Source organism: Fukomys damarensis, unplaced genomic scaffold (assembly GCF_012274545.1).
Source record: "Fukomys damarensis isolate Sample0158 unplaced genomic scaffold, DMR_v1.0_HiC HiC_scaffold_24, whole genome shotgun sequence".
Taxonomy (NCBI): Eukaryota; Metazoa; Chordata; class Mammalia; order Rodentia; family Bathyergidae; genus Fukomys; species Fukomys damarensis.
Window position 1 is genome coordinate 69,228,446 of NW_022900936.1, and position 15,646 is coordinate 69,244,091.

Consider the following 15,646-nt stretch of genomic DNA (forward strand, 5'->3'; position numbering starts at 1 on the left):
GGTCTCGACCCGGCACGGATCTGGAGCGGGAGGGTCGGGAGGGGTGTGTCGCGCGCTCACCTGTTTGTCAGTCGCCGTCACAGCCGAGGCCACCGCCGTGAGTCACGGCGAGCAGCTGCACCAGCCACCCGCGGGCACACGTACGCGGAGGCCCTCTCCCACGCACTGTGACCCCTCCTTCGCACGTACTTCCTCCGGGTCCTCAGTTTACCCTCCCCGCGGGCCCTTTCTCAGTCTCGCAGTGCTGCGATGCCCACACCAACGCCACAGCCGCACACTTAGTCACTGCTGCTCCCGGTGCAGTCACACGCAGCCAAGCCCCCGCTCCCGACCCTGCCCGCCGACACCTCCATGCGAGTCCCACGGCCCTCGGGAGAGTAAGGAGCTTGTCACTCCCCGCCCCCGAGTCCTTGACAGCCCTGCTTTCTCACCGCTCCGCACCCAAGTCGCCAAGTCCACCCCCCTTTCTTCTGTGCCCTTGTCCTGTCATCTCTGGCTCTGGCATCACTGGCCAACAGGTCACACCCGGTCCAGTCCTGGTGCTGAGCCATCTTTTAAAAATGCAAATCTGTTGTCGCTCCCTACTTAAATCCTCCCGTGGCTTCCTGTGCCCTCAGGCTAAAGTCTGCCCTGTTGCCCCTGCCCTGCCCCCTCCTAGCTTCCCTTCCTTCACCCTTGACTGGCAGCCCTCTCACTAGTGCTGTGCCCTGACGGGGAGTCTACCCCCCTTCCTCAGACCTGCCTCCCCCTTCCAGCTGTACCCTCCTGCCCGTCCCTCCATCCCACCCCCCCCACTGTACAGCGCCTTCCAGCTCACTTCAGGTGTTTCTCCCTGTCTGCCCAAGTGTCTGCCACAGATTTTGGCACATAACTGGAGTTCAGTAGCTACTACATTTTTGTTTTTGTTTATTTATTTATTTATTTTTGGTTTCTTGAGACAGGGTCTCACTATGTAGTTGAGACTGACCTGGAACTCACTGTGTAGTCCAGGCTGGTCTGGAACTCACAGCGATCCTCCTGCCTCAGCCTCCCGATTGCTGGGATTACAGGCGTGTGCCACCAGGCCCAGTGTAACTACTATATTTTTGAGTGAGTGAATGAATGAATGAATGAGCGAGTGAATGAAAGGGCCCCGGTTAAAGTAGGAGCAGTAATTGTTAACGTTCAGTTTCCCTTCTTCAGGAGCAGTGCCTCTTGCAAACATTTGGCAGCTACCCAGTGCCAGGCCCTAGAGGCTAGGCCGAGGAACTGTCCCCTCCCGTAGATCACTTTCTGAGGGCCGGGTGGGGGAAGGGTGTGCCAGCGCTTCCGGTCTGCTCTCTGGGCTGCTGAGGCAGCTTGTTTCTGTGGGACCACTTTGCTTGGAGGTGCTTTTCCCACATCCCAGGAAGTAATTTTGGAGGTCCTGGGATCATGTGACCCCAGGTGTTGGAGGGAGGGACTGGCCAAGGCCTGGGGTTTTGAGGTTAAAGGACACATTCTTCGGATTCCTGGAGGGGGGTGGAGGCACTGGAAGGTGCCCACTCCCTAATATCAGCTCTGGCTGGGAGGTGGTCAGACTGTTGAAGTGGGCTGAGAAGTTGATGTGACTTTTCCAGAGATGGCCTCCCTCTCCCCCATACAGATAGGTGTTAGTTACTTAGTGCCTGAAGTGAGGTGTCTTCCCTGGACTCACACAGTGCAACCTGATGTGTAGCCAGTTGTGGCAAGTAGGCTGGGGAGGTGTCCCCATGGGCTGTCAGCTTGTGTGTGGTGGCTGAAAGGCCCAGTCAGATCCCAGAAGAATCCTGGTTTTCTTTGATTCAGTGCTGGTCTCTGGGGCTCCTGGGGGTGTGGTATTTCTTTTGGAGCCAGCTCCTGGGAATTGCTTTTCCTTCTTCCAGGACCCTAGGAAGGGGCTGTACTTACCCTGGGAACACTGCCACAGTCAAGATCTTGATTCCTGGGGAGCTGCTGAGGGCCCCTCCCCCACCCTCTGACTCACTGTCTGACACTTTTCTTGGGCTCTTTCTCGACTATCTTTCATTCCTTTTTCTGCTTGCCCTCTCCTTGTCTCTGGCTCAGCCCTTCTGTCTCATCTCCTGCCTCTGTTAGTCACCGGATGGGTCCCCAGACAGGACAGAGGATCATGAGATCCAGGGACTCTCCTCCCTTTTCTTAGCCCAAAGGAGCATCAGGGAGGTAAAAACTCTCATTTGATTCCAGATCCGTAGATCCTGAGAGAGATTAATCACCTAACCCTGCCGCAGGAATGTAGTCTCTGTGACTCTCCCCTTTGTACAGCTTTGGAGGTTATAACCTTTTCCTGTGGACATCCCTGACCTAGGCCTGCTCCTTTGACATCTCTCAGTCCCTTTGCTCTTGGGGGGTGGAGACTCTCCTGAGATACTTGCACCTGGGCTGCCTGCAGCCTTGACACCTTGAACTTCCTTGTCCTACCCTCAGAGCCATCTTTTTGAGATTATTCCTGCTGGAACCCTTTGGCACAGGCTGGGAGCGGGTGGGCATGTGCCACCCCCCATTTAACTGCTGGATGGGGAGAAGGTCACATTGAGACTTGTGTGCATAAAGAATGCCTCTCCATGGATACTTGAGATGCAGGCTGGCCTGCCTGCATCTGACCTTGTCAGGCACCCTCTCTGCCAGGCCCTGTTCTCGGTACAGGCACATGTGGCCAGGCACAGCCGCCCTAACCTAGTCGTGAAGTTGACGAGCAAAGAGGCCCGTTACACTGTGGTCAGATAAGGTTGTGATGGAGAAATTTCAGGGTCTTTGGGAGCTGTCTTTCTTACTTTGAGCTCCTGTAACAGAAACACCATAGGGTGGGTGGCTTAAACAAAAGAAGCGTATTTCTCCATGTTTCCAGACTTGTGTGTGAGGTGCTAATCTGGTAGGGGTCTCTTCCTAGTGTGCAGATGGACACTTGTTTGTGTCCTCACATGGTAGAGAAAGAGGCCCCACTCCTATTCATGATCTTATCACCTCCCAGAGGCCCTAACTCTAACCACCATGACACTGGGGATTAGGATTCAATGTGGGAATTTTAGAAGCTCTGAGAAGCAGGGGAATGGAATGGAGGACTCAGATCTCTTTGGAGGTGACTTCAGAAAGGGAATAAAGCCAGATTGTTCCAGTTTGTGCAAAGGCCAGAAGGAGGGCAGGGACAGGGCGATTAGGAAAACTGCAAGTTGAGCTGAGGTATGGAGAGGGGTGTATGAGAGTCTTGCAAGATGAGTTTGGAGGGGAAGCATTGTGAGGCCTGTGTCAGCCTCAGAATTCTGCAGCCTAAGGGCTGTAGAGAGTGCTCTAAGCATGGGAAGGGCAGGTAGATCCTTGGTTTAATCTGGTCATTCTGACTGCAGAGGGAGAGGGCAGGAGCAGAGAGAGGCAGGGAATATGAGTGGCAATGGTGGGGCAGAAACGTGGTATAACAGTTTTTAAATGATCAGTGACTAGATTAGAGCCAATGTTTAGATCCATTGACTAGAGGGTTTTGGGGGTTTTTTTGGCAGTCCTGGAGATTGAATCCAGAGCCTTGGCACATGCTGGGCAAGCAGTATAGCACAGGGCTCATCCCCAGTGGGGACAGAAGCGTGATCAGGATAATAAACTTTTTACATGGTGAGAGGGCTCAATCCACACCTTCGTGTCTACTACTAGGCAAGTGCTGTACCATGGAGCTATACCCCCAGGTCAATGGCAACCTGTGTAGACAGCAGAAAGTATATGAATCTTACATGTACAGCTAGATGAATTTTTAGTTTTAGACACTCGAGGAAACATCACCCAACACAGACCATTTCCTGACCCCAGAAAATTCCTGCATGATTCTCCCCATTGTATGCCCCTTCCACCATTCAGAACCACCATTCAGACTGTATCATCATTCCTTGGTTTTGCCTTTTCTTGAAATTCATGGACTTTCTTTTTAAAGAGTAGGAAACATTTATTGAGGGAAAGCAAGGTTCTGTCTAAGAGAGACAGAAGAGGGTCGGGAAGGTGGGTTGCCCCCATGGACATATATTTTGTTTCTGGCTTTCTTTCACCCAGAACTAAGCCTGTGAGATTCATCTGTGTTGTGTGTATCCAGGAGCTCATTCTTTTTCTACGCATCACAGAACACATCGCTCTCAGAAAATGTGACAGGTATGCATGTAAACCTCTCAACCCTCTGAGGTTTTAAAATAAAGAATTGGAGACACAGGTGTTAAGGAACTTGTTCAGGGTCACCCAGCTGGTTAGCAGCCAAGCTGAGGTCTAATACTACACTTGGTGGCCTCCAGGATACCGGAGTCTGTGCGTGGCCTTGTGTGGATTAAATGATTGTATGTGAACACCCAGGACTGAGGGCCTGGATTTAGATGGAGGGAGAGGAAGAAAGGAGTTGAGGATGGCTGCAGGTTTCTGGCTTGAGCAACTGGGTGGGTGGCAGTGCTGTTACTAAGATAGGAAACACAGGAAGAGGAACAGATGGCATGGGGGGTGGGGCACAGACCAGGGGTTCAGTTTGGGGCCTGTGGGATTGTATGTTTCCAGGGGAAGCCCAGCAGACATGCAGAGTGGGCAGTTGATCCTGGGGGTCTCCGACTGGGTATACGTAGGGAGGGATTCAGCACCCAATAGATGGCATTGGAATTAGGGGACCCATGGGCCCCCCCATGGGACTGTGGTGAGGACAGGATGTGTGTGTTGTTTGTCCGTGAGTGTGTTTCCTATGCCTCAGTATCCCTGTGTATGTGGGTGCACGCCTGGCTCTGGATTGTGAATCCCCCATCTCCTAGGAGAGCCTGTAGGTCAGCTGGGAGCTGAGTTGTTTTTGTTTGTGGTTTGACCCTGGGAAGGGGGTGCTAAGCCTGAGAAAGTACCCCCGGAAACACCTGTGCAGCCTCTTCCCCCAGGCCCTCGGCTGGGTGGGGGTGGAGGGGTGGCTGAGATGGGAGATGCTCATCTTTCTCTCCCGCCTGCTTGGGGAAGGCTGTCCCTAGGATGAATTTTATTCAGATAATCTGTTAACAGCACATCCCCCGGGATTCAGGGACTCTGTGGGATGGGATGTTTGGAAAGGACACCACAGTGGAGACAGCTTTCTGGTTGGTTTTTCCTGTTGTCTGTTTCCATGATGGGGGGTCCCCAGCTCTGGGGCCTCTCTTGTCCCCTTTCTCCTGGCCACCTACCTCGTGGAGGTCCAGCACTGAGGGAAGCTACCCAGCAACAGAGCCGGAATAGCTCTTCTCGGCCTTCAGGACTAAATCCTCTGGGGGTTCCCAGGGTCCAGAAGGGACTTACTTGCTGAAGCATTCAGGGGAGGGATCCCTGAGCCCCTGTACTCAGATGAGACCAGCCTGGTTGTGGAGCTGTTGGCTGCATTCTGCTGAGGGCTGAGATCCTCAGGCTTGATCCTGAGGTCGGTCCTGAGGGCTGATCCTGAGGCTTGTCCTAGAATGCTACGTCAGAAGCTACAGACCAGAGAGAGATGGGGCATCATCTTAGGTAGTTAGTTGCTTTATTAGAGATTTTGTGTGTGCTTTTTTTTTTTTTTTAAGACTGGCTTACTAAGTTGCCCAGGCTGGGTTAGAACTTAGGATCCTCCTGCCTTAGAGTTCTGGAATTACAGTAGAATGCCACATCAAGCTTGAAGTTTTATTTATTTTTTAGGGTGAAAAATAATTTCCACATATGTGAGGTTAATGCAGACAGGGATAGATACTAGATTTCTGGTAGAAGGCCAGACAGAGGTGAATTTTAAGATCAGATAAAGGGCTCTGGTCATAGTGAGGCCTGGAGGCAGGGGACTTTTGTCCCTGTGCATGTGGGGCTTTCTGAGGGAAAGTCTGAGAAGCTCCACCACAGGGAGGGAGGAGCTCAGGAAAGCCCTCCCTGGGAATGAGGCCAGAGTCAAAGCCAGCCTGTTCCCAGAGTGGATGGCCCGTCAGGCTGGCCTGGGTGAGGGCCACTGCTGTCAGTGCAGGGTGGTGGGTCTGTGTGGGTGTGCTGGGGGTGGGGAGGAAGCAGACCCATCACATGAGGGCTATGCAGGCGGGCAGACAGCACACACACACAAGGTACACAGAGGCGAGCTGTGTGAATCACTCTCCCAGTGAGTCAGCTCCCAGGATTCCTGTCATGGAAGGAGCAGGTCCAGGCTGGGGTCTGTGAGCCCATCTGTCAGTCTGTCTGCCTCCAGCACTTGCCGGCATGAGTGTGTGTGTGTAGGTGGGCTGTAGGAGGTAGTGAGGAACGGGCCTGGTGGTTTCCTGGAAGTCTCTGGGCAGAGGTTTTAGGAGGTGAAGGCACCTGGGTATGGATTTGCACATGGTCAGGAGAGAGGGAGGTGCTGTCTTGTGTCTCTGCACCTAGAGCTCCTGGCTGGGGCTGGAGGGCCCTGGTGAGGGCCTGGGACACTTGGGAAAAATGATGGTCATGGTGAGAGCCTGCCTCCTGGCCTCTGTCAGCTTGCTCTTGCTGCTTGACTCTACTGAGAACTTCCTCGATCCCATTCCAGGTTGTCTGTCCCTGGCTCTCAGGACCTCACCATGACTGGGCCACTGAAGAGGAAATTTGACCAGCTGGAAGAGGACTCTTCTTCGTTCTCCTGCTCTAATTCCTCTGACTGCCTTTCTCGCTCCTGCTCATCAAGCTCTTCCATCTCCCCTGCGTGGGAGTCTGATGAGGGCAGCCCTTGGAGTCAGACGTCCTTGCCTGACCAGGACTTCTGTGGACCCCAAAGTTTCACCCGTGAGTCCTCTCCCCTGGTAGCCCCACCACTCTGTCTTCCCTTCTGAAAAGAAATCATGAGGCCCTGGTCAAAGCTATTTCAGCCTCTGGAGGCCAGATTCTTGAGTGTAGCTCCCTACAGGTCTGCCTCGCTGTCATGATAGAGTGGGTGCTCTAGGCCTCCTGTTTAGGGACACTGGGGCCCTGTCTGGATGCTGCTCCTCGGAGTGGCCCTAAAGCCTTCTCACTCTGCCCTTCCCTTCTGTTGTAGTTTCGTTTCTCCAGTGTGTACCCTGTCCACCTCCAAACTGAGCTGTGAAAGCCACGCCCCACAATCCCTGCCAGGCCTAACCCTCTTTTGCCTACATGTACTGAGAAAGGATTTTTTCCCATTTAATTCTCAAACTTGTATAATCTTTTTATCTTTTTTTTTTCTTCGAGACAGTGTCTTGCTATGCAGTGTAGACAGGCCTCTAACTCACTATGTAGCCCAGGCTGGCCTTGAACTCATGGGGATCCTCAAGCCTCAGCTGAGATTATAGGCATGTGCCACCACACCTGGCTATTCACTGTTTTTGTTTTTTGTTTTTTGTTTTTTTTGAGGGTGGGGTACTGGGGATTAAACTTGGGACCTTGGGCTTGTGATGTGAGGCAGGCAGCAGCACCACTGAGCTAAATCCCTGGCCCTGCTGTTTACTGTTTTTATATGTAGTGTGTATGTACATACATGTGTGCAATATACCTTTAAAAATACTTTCATTTTTTTCAGTGCTGGTGGTTGAACCCAGGGCCTTGGCACTGAGCTGCATCCCCAGTCCTTCGGTTTTTATTTTCAGACAGGGCCATACGTTGCCCAGGCAGGATTTGAACTTGGTGATTCCCCTGCCTCAAGCTCCCAGTGTGCTGGAATCACATGTGTATGTCACCATGCCTGGCTTAAAAAATGGTTTCGTATGTAGACTCTCAACATATAAATTGAAAACATTTTAGAAGAGAAGCTTAGGTAGCTGGAGACAGTGATATGAAGTTGAAATATATGGTCCATGATCCCAGAACTCAGGAAGAGGCAAGAGGATCGTAAGCCTGAGGCCAGGCTGGGCTATATAGTGAATGAAAGGCTAGCCTGGACTATATAATAATGCCCTGCCTCACAAAGCAAAAAGAGGAAGAAATAGAAAATTGCCAATATTTGACCAGTTTATAAAAATGCACTGATATGTATGAAATGTATCAATATGTAGAGAGCTTAGCAATCAAAATATATTCAGTGACTTATAAAGAGAAGGCCTTGTGGGCCTGTTGTAAAACACAGAAGCTATAAAGGAAAAGATAAATACATATTTTTGATTATGCGATCCTTAAAAATTGTAACCCCAGCATTCGGGGAAGCTGAGGCAGAAGGATTCCAAGTTTGAGCCCAGCTTCAGTGACTCAGTGAGACCTTGTCTCAAAAAAATTTTTTTAAAAAGGGCTAGGGACGTTTGTTGCTCATTGCTAAGGCCCTGGGTTCAGTCCCCAGTACTGCCCTCTACCCCAATTGTGTGGGTTGGGAATGTTGCTCCTGGGTTCAGTTCCCAGCACCAGGCTCACTAAAATAAATTTGTGAAATGTCCTAACAAAGGTGAAAGACAAAAATTAATTGTACACACATAGTTTAAACAGGTGATTATTGCCTCTATGTCATATACAAAGATAATACAGAAGGCTGTACAGGGGACTGGCTGGTGGTGATGGGAAGATGTTTAATCTCACGAATCCTGTTATCTGGATGGGGAAATGGCAGCAAGCATGGTTGACACGGTGCAACTTTCAGTTTGCCAGGTCTGACCCCCACCAGGCAGATCTGACCTTTTCTGAGGCAGGTGGAGAGGAGGCGACGGGGGAGCCTTTATGGTCTTCCTGGACCCTGGCTGACGCATCCCTTCCCTGCTTCTAGCACTGCCCATCCTGAAGCGGGCTTCTCGGGAGCACCCGCGCCGTGTAGCCTTCGATGGCATCACTGTCTTCTACTTCCCGAGGTGCCAGGGCTTCACCAGTGTGCCCAGCCGTGGCGGCTGTACTCTGGGCATGGCTCCTCGCCACAGTGCCTGCCGCCGCTTCTCCTTGGCTGAGTTTAGCCAGGAGCAAGCCCGGGTGCAGCAAGAGAAGCTCCGCCAGCGCTTGAAGGAGGAGAAGCTGGAGACGCTGCGCAGGAAGGTAGGGCGAGCTCTTTGCCCGGCAGCACCTCAGGTCTGACTGGGGCCTGCAGCCTGAATCCCTCTGACCTGAGGGAGGGGCGTGGACCTGTCAGGTTAGGGGAGGGCTTGTCCTTCTGGATGTGGTGCAGGAGGACCCGTCTTTGCAGGTGCCATGAGGACAGTGTTCTGGCCATGCTCGCTGATTACTGCAGTGCCAGCACAGAGTGAACGCTGGGCAGGGTCCGTTCCGTGTCTGTGCTTCTCACATCTCTTTCCCGTGGATGCAGCTTTCTGCAGCTGGGCTGCCCGAGGCAGAAGCTGGCCAGCCTCTCACAGTGGACACCATCGACGATGCTTCAGTGGAGGAGGACTTGGCGGTGGCTGTAGCAAGTGGCAGGCTGGAGGAAGTGAACTCCCTACAGCCCTACCCGGCTCGGCAACGGCGGGCTCTGCTTCGGGATTCGGGTGTGCGAAGGATTGACCGTGAGGAGAAGCGGGAGCTGCAGGCACTGCGGCAGTCCCGGGAGGACTGTGGTTGTCACTGCGACAGGGTCTGTGACCCTGCGACCTGCAGCTGCAGCCTGGCGGGCATCAAGTGCCAGGTGCAGGGGCTGGATGGGCTGGGATGGGAGCCTGAGTCTGCGGGGTTGCTGTGCTGCACAGAGTGCTCACTTTGACCTGTACTCTCTCTGCAGATGGACCACACTGCCTTCCCCTGTGGCTGCTGCAAGGAGGGCTGTGAGAACCCACAGGGCCGTGTGGAATTCAATCAGGCTCGTGTGCAGACTCATTTCATCCACACACTCACCCGCCTCCAGCTGGAACAGGGTGCGGGGAGCCTCGGGGAGCTGGAGGCCCCTGCTCAGGGCAGCCCCCCAAGCCCTGGCGAGCCCGCCCTGGCCTCTACCTTCCTGCTGGCCACGCCTCCTGTGAGCAGCAAGCCAGGAGACAGCAGCTGCAGCAGCGACATGACCGACTCCTCCACCGCGTCATCCTTGTCAGGCCCCCGTGAGGCCCCGGACCACCCCACTCACTCAGGCCTGCCCAGCCCCAGCTTCCAACCCGGCATGGATGACGACGACCTGGTGCGGATCCTGAGTTTCAGTGACTCTGACCTTGGCGGGGGGGAGGAGGAAGAGGAGGAGGAAGGTGAAGCAGGTATGGGCAGCCTGGACAGCCTCAGCTGCTTCCACCCAGCTGACATCTTTGGTACTGGAGACCCTGTTGGGTTGGCCAGTTGGACCCATGGCTACTCTGGCTCGAACCTTGTGTCTGGCATCCTGGATGAAAATGCCAACCTTGATGCCAGCTGCTTCCTAAACAGTGGCCTTGAAGGGTTCAAAGAAGGCAGCCTTCCTGGCACCTCAGTGCCACCCAGCATGGCTGCTGGCCAGAGCAGCTCAGTGGACCTCAGCTGGTCTTCCTGTGACTCCTTTGAGCTGCTCCAGTCTTTGCCGGATTATAGTCTGGGGCCTCACTACACTTCCCAGAAAGTGTCTGGCAGTCTGGACAGCATCGAGGCCCCGCACTGCCCCGTGCCTGGGCTCTCACCACCTGCAGATGCCAGCACATGCTTCCTGGAGGCCCTCATGGGCTTGTCTGAGCCAGCGGCTGAGGTCCTGGCTCCCTTTGTGGACAGCCAGCTCGATGACACTGGCCCAGCATCTCTGGAGCCCGTGCTGGTGTGAGGACTAGGGTGCCATTTCTCTGCCCCAGGAGCCCCAGTGCTGCTTGTGATTTTGGGGTCCCCAAGGTCTGTATGTAAAAGTCTCCCATTGGCTGGCCCAGCTGCAGGAACTCCTGGTTTCCCGCAGCACTGAATTAATTTATTTATTTTTATTGACTCTTCTGTGTTGAAGAGGGTGGGGAAGGGGGTTTCACCACTCAGCCATGTGGCCCGATCGTGCCAGGAAAGAAGGTGTGGCTCCTGCTGGGGCTTTGCAAACCCCTTCTGGGTCTCTATGGTGTTCCTGACCCAGAGACAGTGAGACAGAGCTGAAGTCTGCCACTGGTGGCGTCTTGTTTTGCTCTGAGCGCTAGAGCCATGGGTGGCTGAGCCTCTGGACTGTGAAGACTGTAATTTATTTCCGTAATTTATTTGGAGGCTGAAGCAGCTTTGGCTTCACTTCTCTGGCTGGTAGGAAGTACTGGGGGGTGAGGTCCCTTGTGTCCAGCACCCTGCCTCGCTCTGCCTGGGCTTTGATGTAGACCAGGGGTGGACTTGAGTCCTGTGGTCTCCTCTGTCAGCTGCCTGGCTCCTGGATGGCTGAGCAGGCGGGGCTGGTCTGACCAGCTGTGACCAAAACCTCCTCTACTCTATTTGGCCCCTCTGCTTCCTGCCCTCCGGTCCATCTCCCCTCTCCAAGGGCCACAGCCTTTATTCCCAGTCCAGGATGTAGGAGGTGGAAGCCAGGGGCCCCAAGAGAGTAGAGGCTTGCCTCAGGGTTGAAGCATGCCCTGGACTGCCATCTCAGGCTTTCTGGGTACCACAGGCCAGTTGGCAAGGGTTGCTTCTCACGGCTTTCATGCCCTTTGTTTGCTGATACTGAATTTTGCATCAATTTTTATATTGTCCCTAAGTGTCAGAACTATAACTTATTCATTTCTCTGTATGTCTGTGCCAAGAAACCCAGGCTCTGGGCCTGCCACCTTGCCAGCCTGTGTGTTTGTGGGAACACATTGTACCTGACCTGACAGGTACCAATAAAGAGGCTCTATTTTTAACAGTGTGGTCTGCATGAGTGGGATGGGGAGCAGGGCACATCCCTGGGGGTGGCTGGGTGGGGAGGACGGCCTACAGACTGTGTGGACACAGGCTGTGCTGTGGGGTGGGAGGGGCACACAGCAGATTGGGCCTCCTTCCAGGCAGGGCAGTCAGTTTGGAGGCAGGGAGCTGGCTGAGGCTGGCCAGGCAGATGGAGCAGTTTTCTCTGATTAACCCATTCCTATCCAGTGGTCATCATCATGGGAAGCAGTAGGGAGGAGCAGTGGGGTGCTCTGAGAAGGGGCTCTGCTGGGGGGAAGGGCAAGGGCACCCTCCTTTCTGTAAACAGCCCAGAGGGCCCTGGCCCAGAACGTAAAGTCACCCACCAGGGCAGGGTAGGAAGATGGGAAGATGGTACAGGAAGATGGGGATGTGGCTCCCCAGCTGTGGTCCCTGGGGACAACACAGGAAGCCACAGAACCTCATCATCTGCACCAGCCAGACCTGTCTGACCTGTCCCTGGTAGCACAAGTAGGCTGTGGTCCCACAGCAGGCTGCAGCCTGCCCCTAAGGAGGCAGTCCTACCTTGCTCTTCAGGAGTGATAATTTGTGAAGGTGCTGAGCGGGGACCAGCAAAGGAGACCCTTTCATGCTCTGATCCTCCACGTCTGATAGTTTGTCCTGGGTGCATTCATGACCCTGAATGACACACTCAAATCCTAGCTCTTCTACGACCTTAGGAGGTGACCCATGCACATTACCTCTTTGTACCCGAGTTCCCTCTGTACTGTGCAAATGACACGGACACCCTAAACTTGCTCAGTTCACATATACAAAGCACTTAGGAGAGTGGAACGTGTAGGCCCTATGTCCGTGTGTGTGACTTGTGTTTGTGTTTCTGCCTCTAGGTTTAATCCTGTCTCTTTTTTTTGGAACTTGGGACCTTACACTTGTGAGGCAGGTGGCGGGCACCACTGAGCTAAATCCCTGGCCCTCCTTTCTCATTTAACCACCAGTCCTGTCACCCTTTAGGTATTTGTCTCTTCACAAGCGTGAGCAGGACCCTGTGAGCACAGCAGTGGTCATTAGAGGACTTGTGTCTTGGCATCTGGCCTGTGGTAGGGCAGCTGTCCCTAGAGACAGCCTGGCCTTGCTTCTGCTAGTGGAGTCCAGGGCTGTTCAGTTGTTCATCTCTTCCCCCTTTCTGGTGCCTGGAGATCCCTTTGCAGAGACTGCTCTGCAGGCGTGATCCAGGGGCCAGAGTCTGCTCTGACTGTCCTCAGGGCAGCCCTCAGCAGCCTGGGTCCCTGGCTAGAAACCCCTCGGGGCTCCTACTGCCCAGACTCAGCCAAGACAAAACTGAAGCCTGCTTGCTTCCTGATTGTTGGTCTCCTCAGCTGCTAGGGCCACAGGGTCAATTCTTGGGGTTGTTACTGTTTGTTTTTTAGATAGATGAAGATAACTTGGGTTTTACAGCAACAAAAGCATAAATGCACAATCTTTTTACACACCGTTTCTCAACTGATCTCAACAAAATGGGGTTGTAATGCAGATCATAGAAAAAGACTGGGAAGATGGCAGTAACCTGGGGAAAGCATTCCAGATCACCAGCTCATACCAAGAGGCATGCATGTGATCAGTAGTATGTAACAAAAACAGGGCTTAGCAACTCAACGCTCTTCTGAAAGGGACATCTGTTCATTGTTCCAAACCTTAGTCACTGGACAACTCAAAAGCTCTAAAATATTTGCATTCTACCCACCCTAAGTATTTTTTTTCCAATCAGTCACATCAATATGCTTAATAGTTGGGCCCTATGCAACAATAATCTATGAATTCAGGAGTTTGTTGTGCTTGTGACTCTTCTCTGATATAAATATGATGTAAAACACACTAAACTTATAGTTGGGTTTGATTCCACATCACACACAAACAAAAACCCTTACAAATTGGCTATCCCTGGCAGAGTGGTCTCATGATTTGGAAATAGATCTAGGCTAATTTCCTGCTCCAGATGTGAACACTGGGACCTGCAGAGGGGAGGGGACTTGGCAAGGTCACCTGGGGAAGACCCTAAGTCCCCTGACTCTCACTTCAGAGTTCTGAGTGTGGAGTGGCCCATGACTACCATTCTGAAAAACAGCAAGAGTGGTACTGGGAGCGCACAAAAGTGACCTCTATCACTCTTGCCAGGTACAAAGAACACATTTGTCTGAATAAGAACTGCATCTGCTTCCTTGAGCCTTAAAAGGGTTTCCTGGAGGATGAATTAGTTGGCTCATGACTTTTACAAAAACTAAAGTGAGGAGTATTTTTTGGGGGGCGGGGGAATGTATTTCCGTTTCAGGAAAGCGTAATTAAGTTTGTCCCATACTGGTGAGGACCAGGTGAAGACTTGGAGGATGGGGTGCAGACAATATATATACAAGTGGCAGTGGCCCTCCCTCACATGGGGCTGTAGCTCTGCGGACCCTCTGCAGCTGGCCCTGCTGTCTTGGCCCACAGCCCAGAGCATCCTGGGCCCACTGTGGGAGGAGACACAACAGGTAGCTCAGCAAGAAGGAGCAGGCTGATGGGACTAGAAAGGAGAGGGAGGCATTTAAAGATTGCACTACCCTTTGTTCCTCTCTATTCCCTTAAGAGTCTACCCCAAAGTGGGGCCTAGTAAGAAGTAGCCAAGGAGCTGGGTGTGGCAGCACACACCTGTAATCCAGCAAGCACTTGGGAGGCCGAGGCAGGAGGACTGCAGAGAGTTTGAGGCCGACCTGGGCTTTACAGTGAGTTCAAGGCCATCTTGTCTAAAAAATTTTTTTTAAAATTATACAAGCAGCCCAGGAGAAGCCAAGACAGTTGATATCTTCCCCAGAGCAAAATTACTTCTTGTGCCTTGAAAATGTAAAGCTCTAGGATACCCTCAGCCCAGATGAGGCACAATTCCAAATAAACCACATACAATATAGAAATAGAGAAGAATGTCATTTACTAAATTCCTTCTTCACGAACCCACTTCCTGCCCCTCCATGAAACTGCTGTAGGTTAATGGCTTCCACCAGCCAAGAGCCCCTCTGGCCACAGCTAGGGCCTCAGGGACCTTCTGGCCTTTTCCAAAATTTCTTCTCTGATCTTGGGGTAGCTGGGGTGCTCCCTGAGGACCTGGTACAAAGAGAGAATGGGCCTGCAGCATCAGGCAGGGGTCCAGCCACCACACCTCCCTGCCATTGCTGGTGGCTTACATTGTGGCAGACTTCAATGGCTTCCACAAATTTCTTGTCCTTCAAGTAGTTGAAAGCAAGTTTGAAACCTGACCAGGGAACAAGCAGATGACAGAGGGTGGCACCCTGAGGAGGTGAGAACCCTTTGGTTCCCCCCAGAGCCTGGGTATAGACCTTGAGTTCGGGGATCAGGATGGGGTCCTGTGCCTGCCTCCCTCCCACACCCACTCCTGGGCACCTTTCTGGCTGCCTTACCGATGGCAGGGCTGGCCTGATGGCTGTACTTCCAGGCCAGCTCGTAGTTGGTAGCTGCGTCCTTGTAGGACTGCTCCTTCTCCATGATGAAGCCCATGTACTCATAGGCCTTGTAGCAGGACTGTAGGGAAAGCCAGTCAGTGACCCTGCCTAGGGGAAGCCACCGCCATCCAGAGCCAGAGGGGAAGTGGATAGGGTCAAGGGACTGCTGTGAGCCACATCAACCCAAGCCACACAGGGACCTGGGGACACATCTGTATACCCCATGCCCTGCTAGCCCAACACTGGCTGGCACAGCACCTTTGTGTGAAGCCTATTAGTGACACGCTCCAATCCGGCAAATGTCCCTCTGCCCAGACTGAGCCATGGGACTCCCCTTGACCCAATGAAGTGTGACTGTCCCTCTGTTCTGCGTTCCCCCTCCTGCCTTGCCGTCTCCTGTGTCCGCAGTTCCAGTCCTTGCCCGCACCCTCTCATCCCACTTCTTCCTGTCCAATTTCTGCTCTGCATCTCCTCCGTCCCCAAAACCAGTGCACTCTCCTGACTTGTCTCAAGACTCCGGACGCCTGCTTCCCCACTGCCAT

The 15,646-nt window shown here is 53.1% G+C and overlaps 2 protein-coding genes across 4 annotated transcripts in view; one reads left to right on the top strand and one right to left on the bottom strand.

The window, feature by feature from the left end:
* The first annotated feature begins 27 nt into the window (after nt 1-27).
* Csrnp1 (cysteine and serine rich nuclear protein 1) lies at nt 28-11,623 on the top strand. Its single transcript, XM_010618443.3, has 6 exons — nt 28-377; nt 4,051-4,146; nt 6,503-6,735; nt 8,651-8,910; nt 9,179-9,493; nt 9,587-11,623. The coding sequence occupies exons 1-6, from the start codon at nt 352-354 to the stop codon at nt 10,577-10,579; spliced, it is 1,923 nt and encodes a 640-aa protein (XP_010616745.1). The 5' UTR covers nt 28-351; the 3' UTR covers nt 10,580-11,623.
* Nucleotides 11,624-14,577: 2,954 nt separating this feature from the next.
* Nucleotides 14,578-15,646, bottom strand: part of Ttc21a (tetratricopeptide repeat domain 21A) — a 28,434-nt gene continuing 27,365 nt past the window's right edge. For all 3 annotated transcript variants that reach the window (XM_010618453.1, XM_033755894.1, XM_033755895.1), the window contains 3 exons: nt 15,063-15,183; nt 14,829-14,896; nt 14,578-14,748 (listed from right to left, as the gene is read on the bottom strand). In XM_010618453.1, coding sequence (XP_010616755.1) covers nt 14,671-14,748; nt 14,829-14,896; nt 15,063-15,183 — 267 coding nt within the window. In that variant the 3' untranslated portion in view covers nt 14,578-14,670. The remainder of the gene's footprint in view (nt 14,749-14,828; nt 14,897-15,062; nt 15,184-15,646) is intronic.

Coding starts and splice junctions, on each gene's coding strand:
- Csrnp1 (XM_010618443.3), top strand. CDS start 352: ATGCGAGTCCCACGGCCCTCGGGAGA. Junction 4,147..6,502: donor GCTCTCAGAAAATGTGACAG/GTATGCATGTAA, acceptor ATCCCATTCCAG/GTTGTCTGTCCCTGGCTCTC. Junction 8,911..9,178: donor TGGAGACGCTGCGCAGGAAG/GTAGGGCGAGCT, acceptor CCGTGGATGCAG/CTTTCTGCAGCTGGGCTGCC.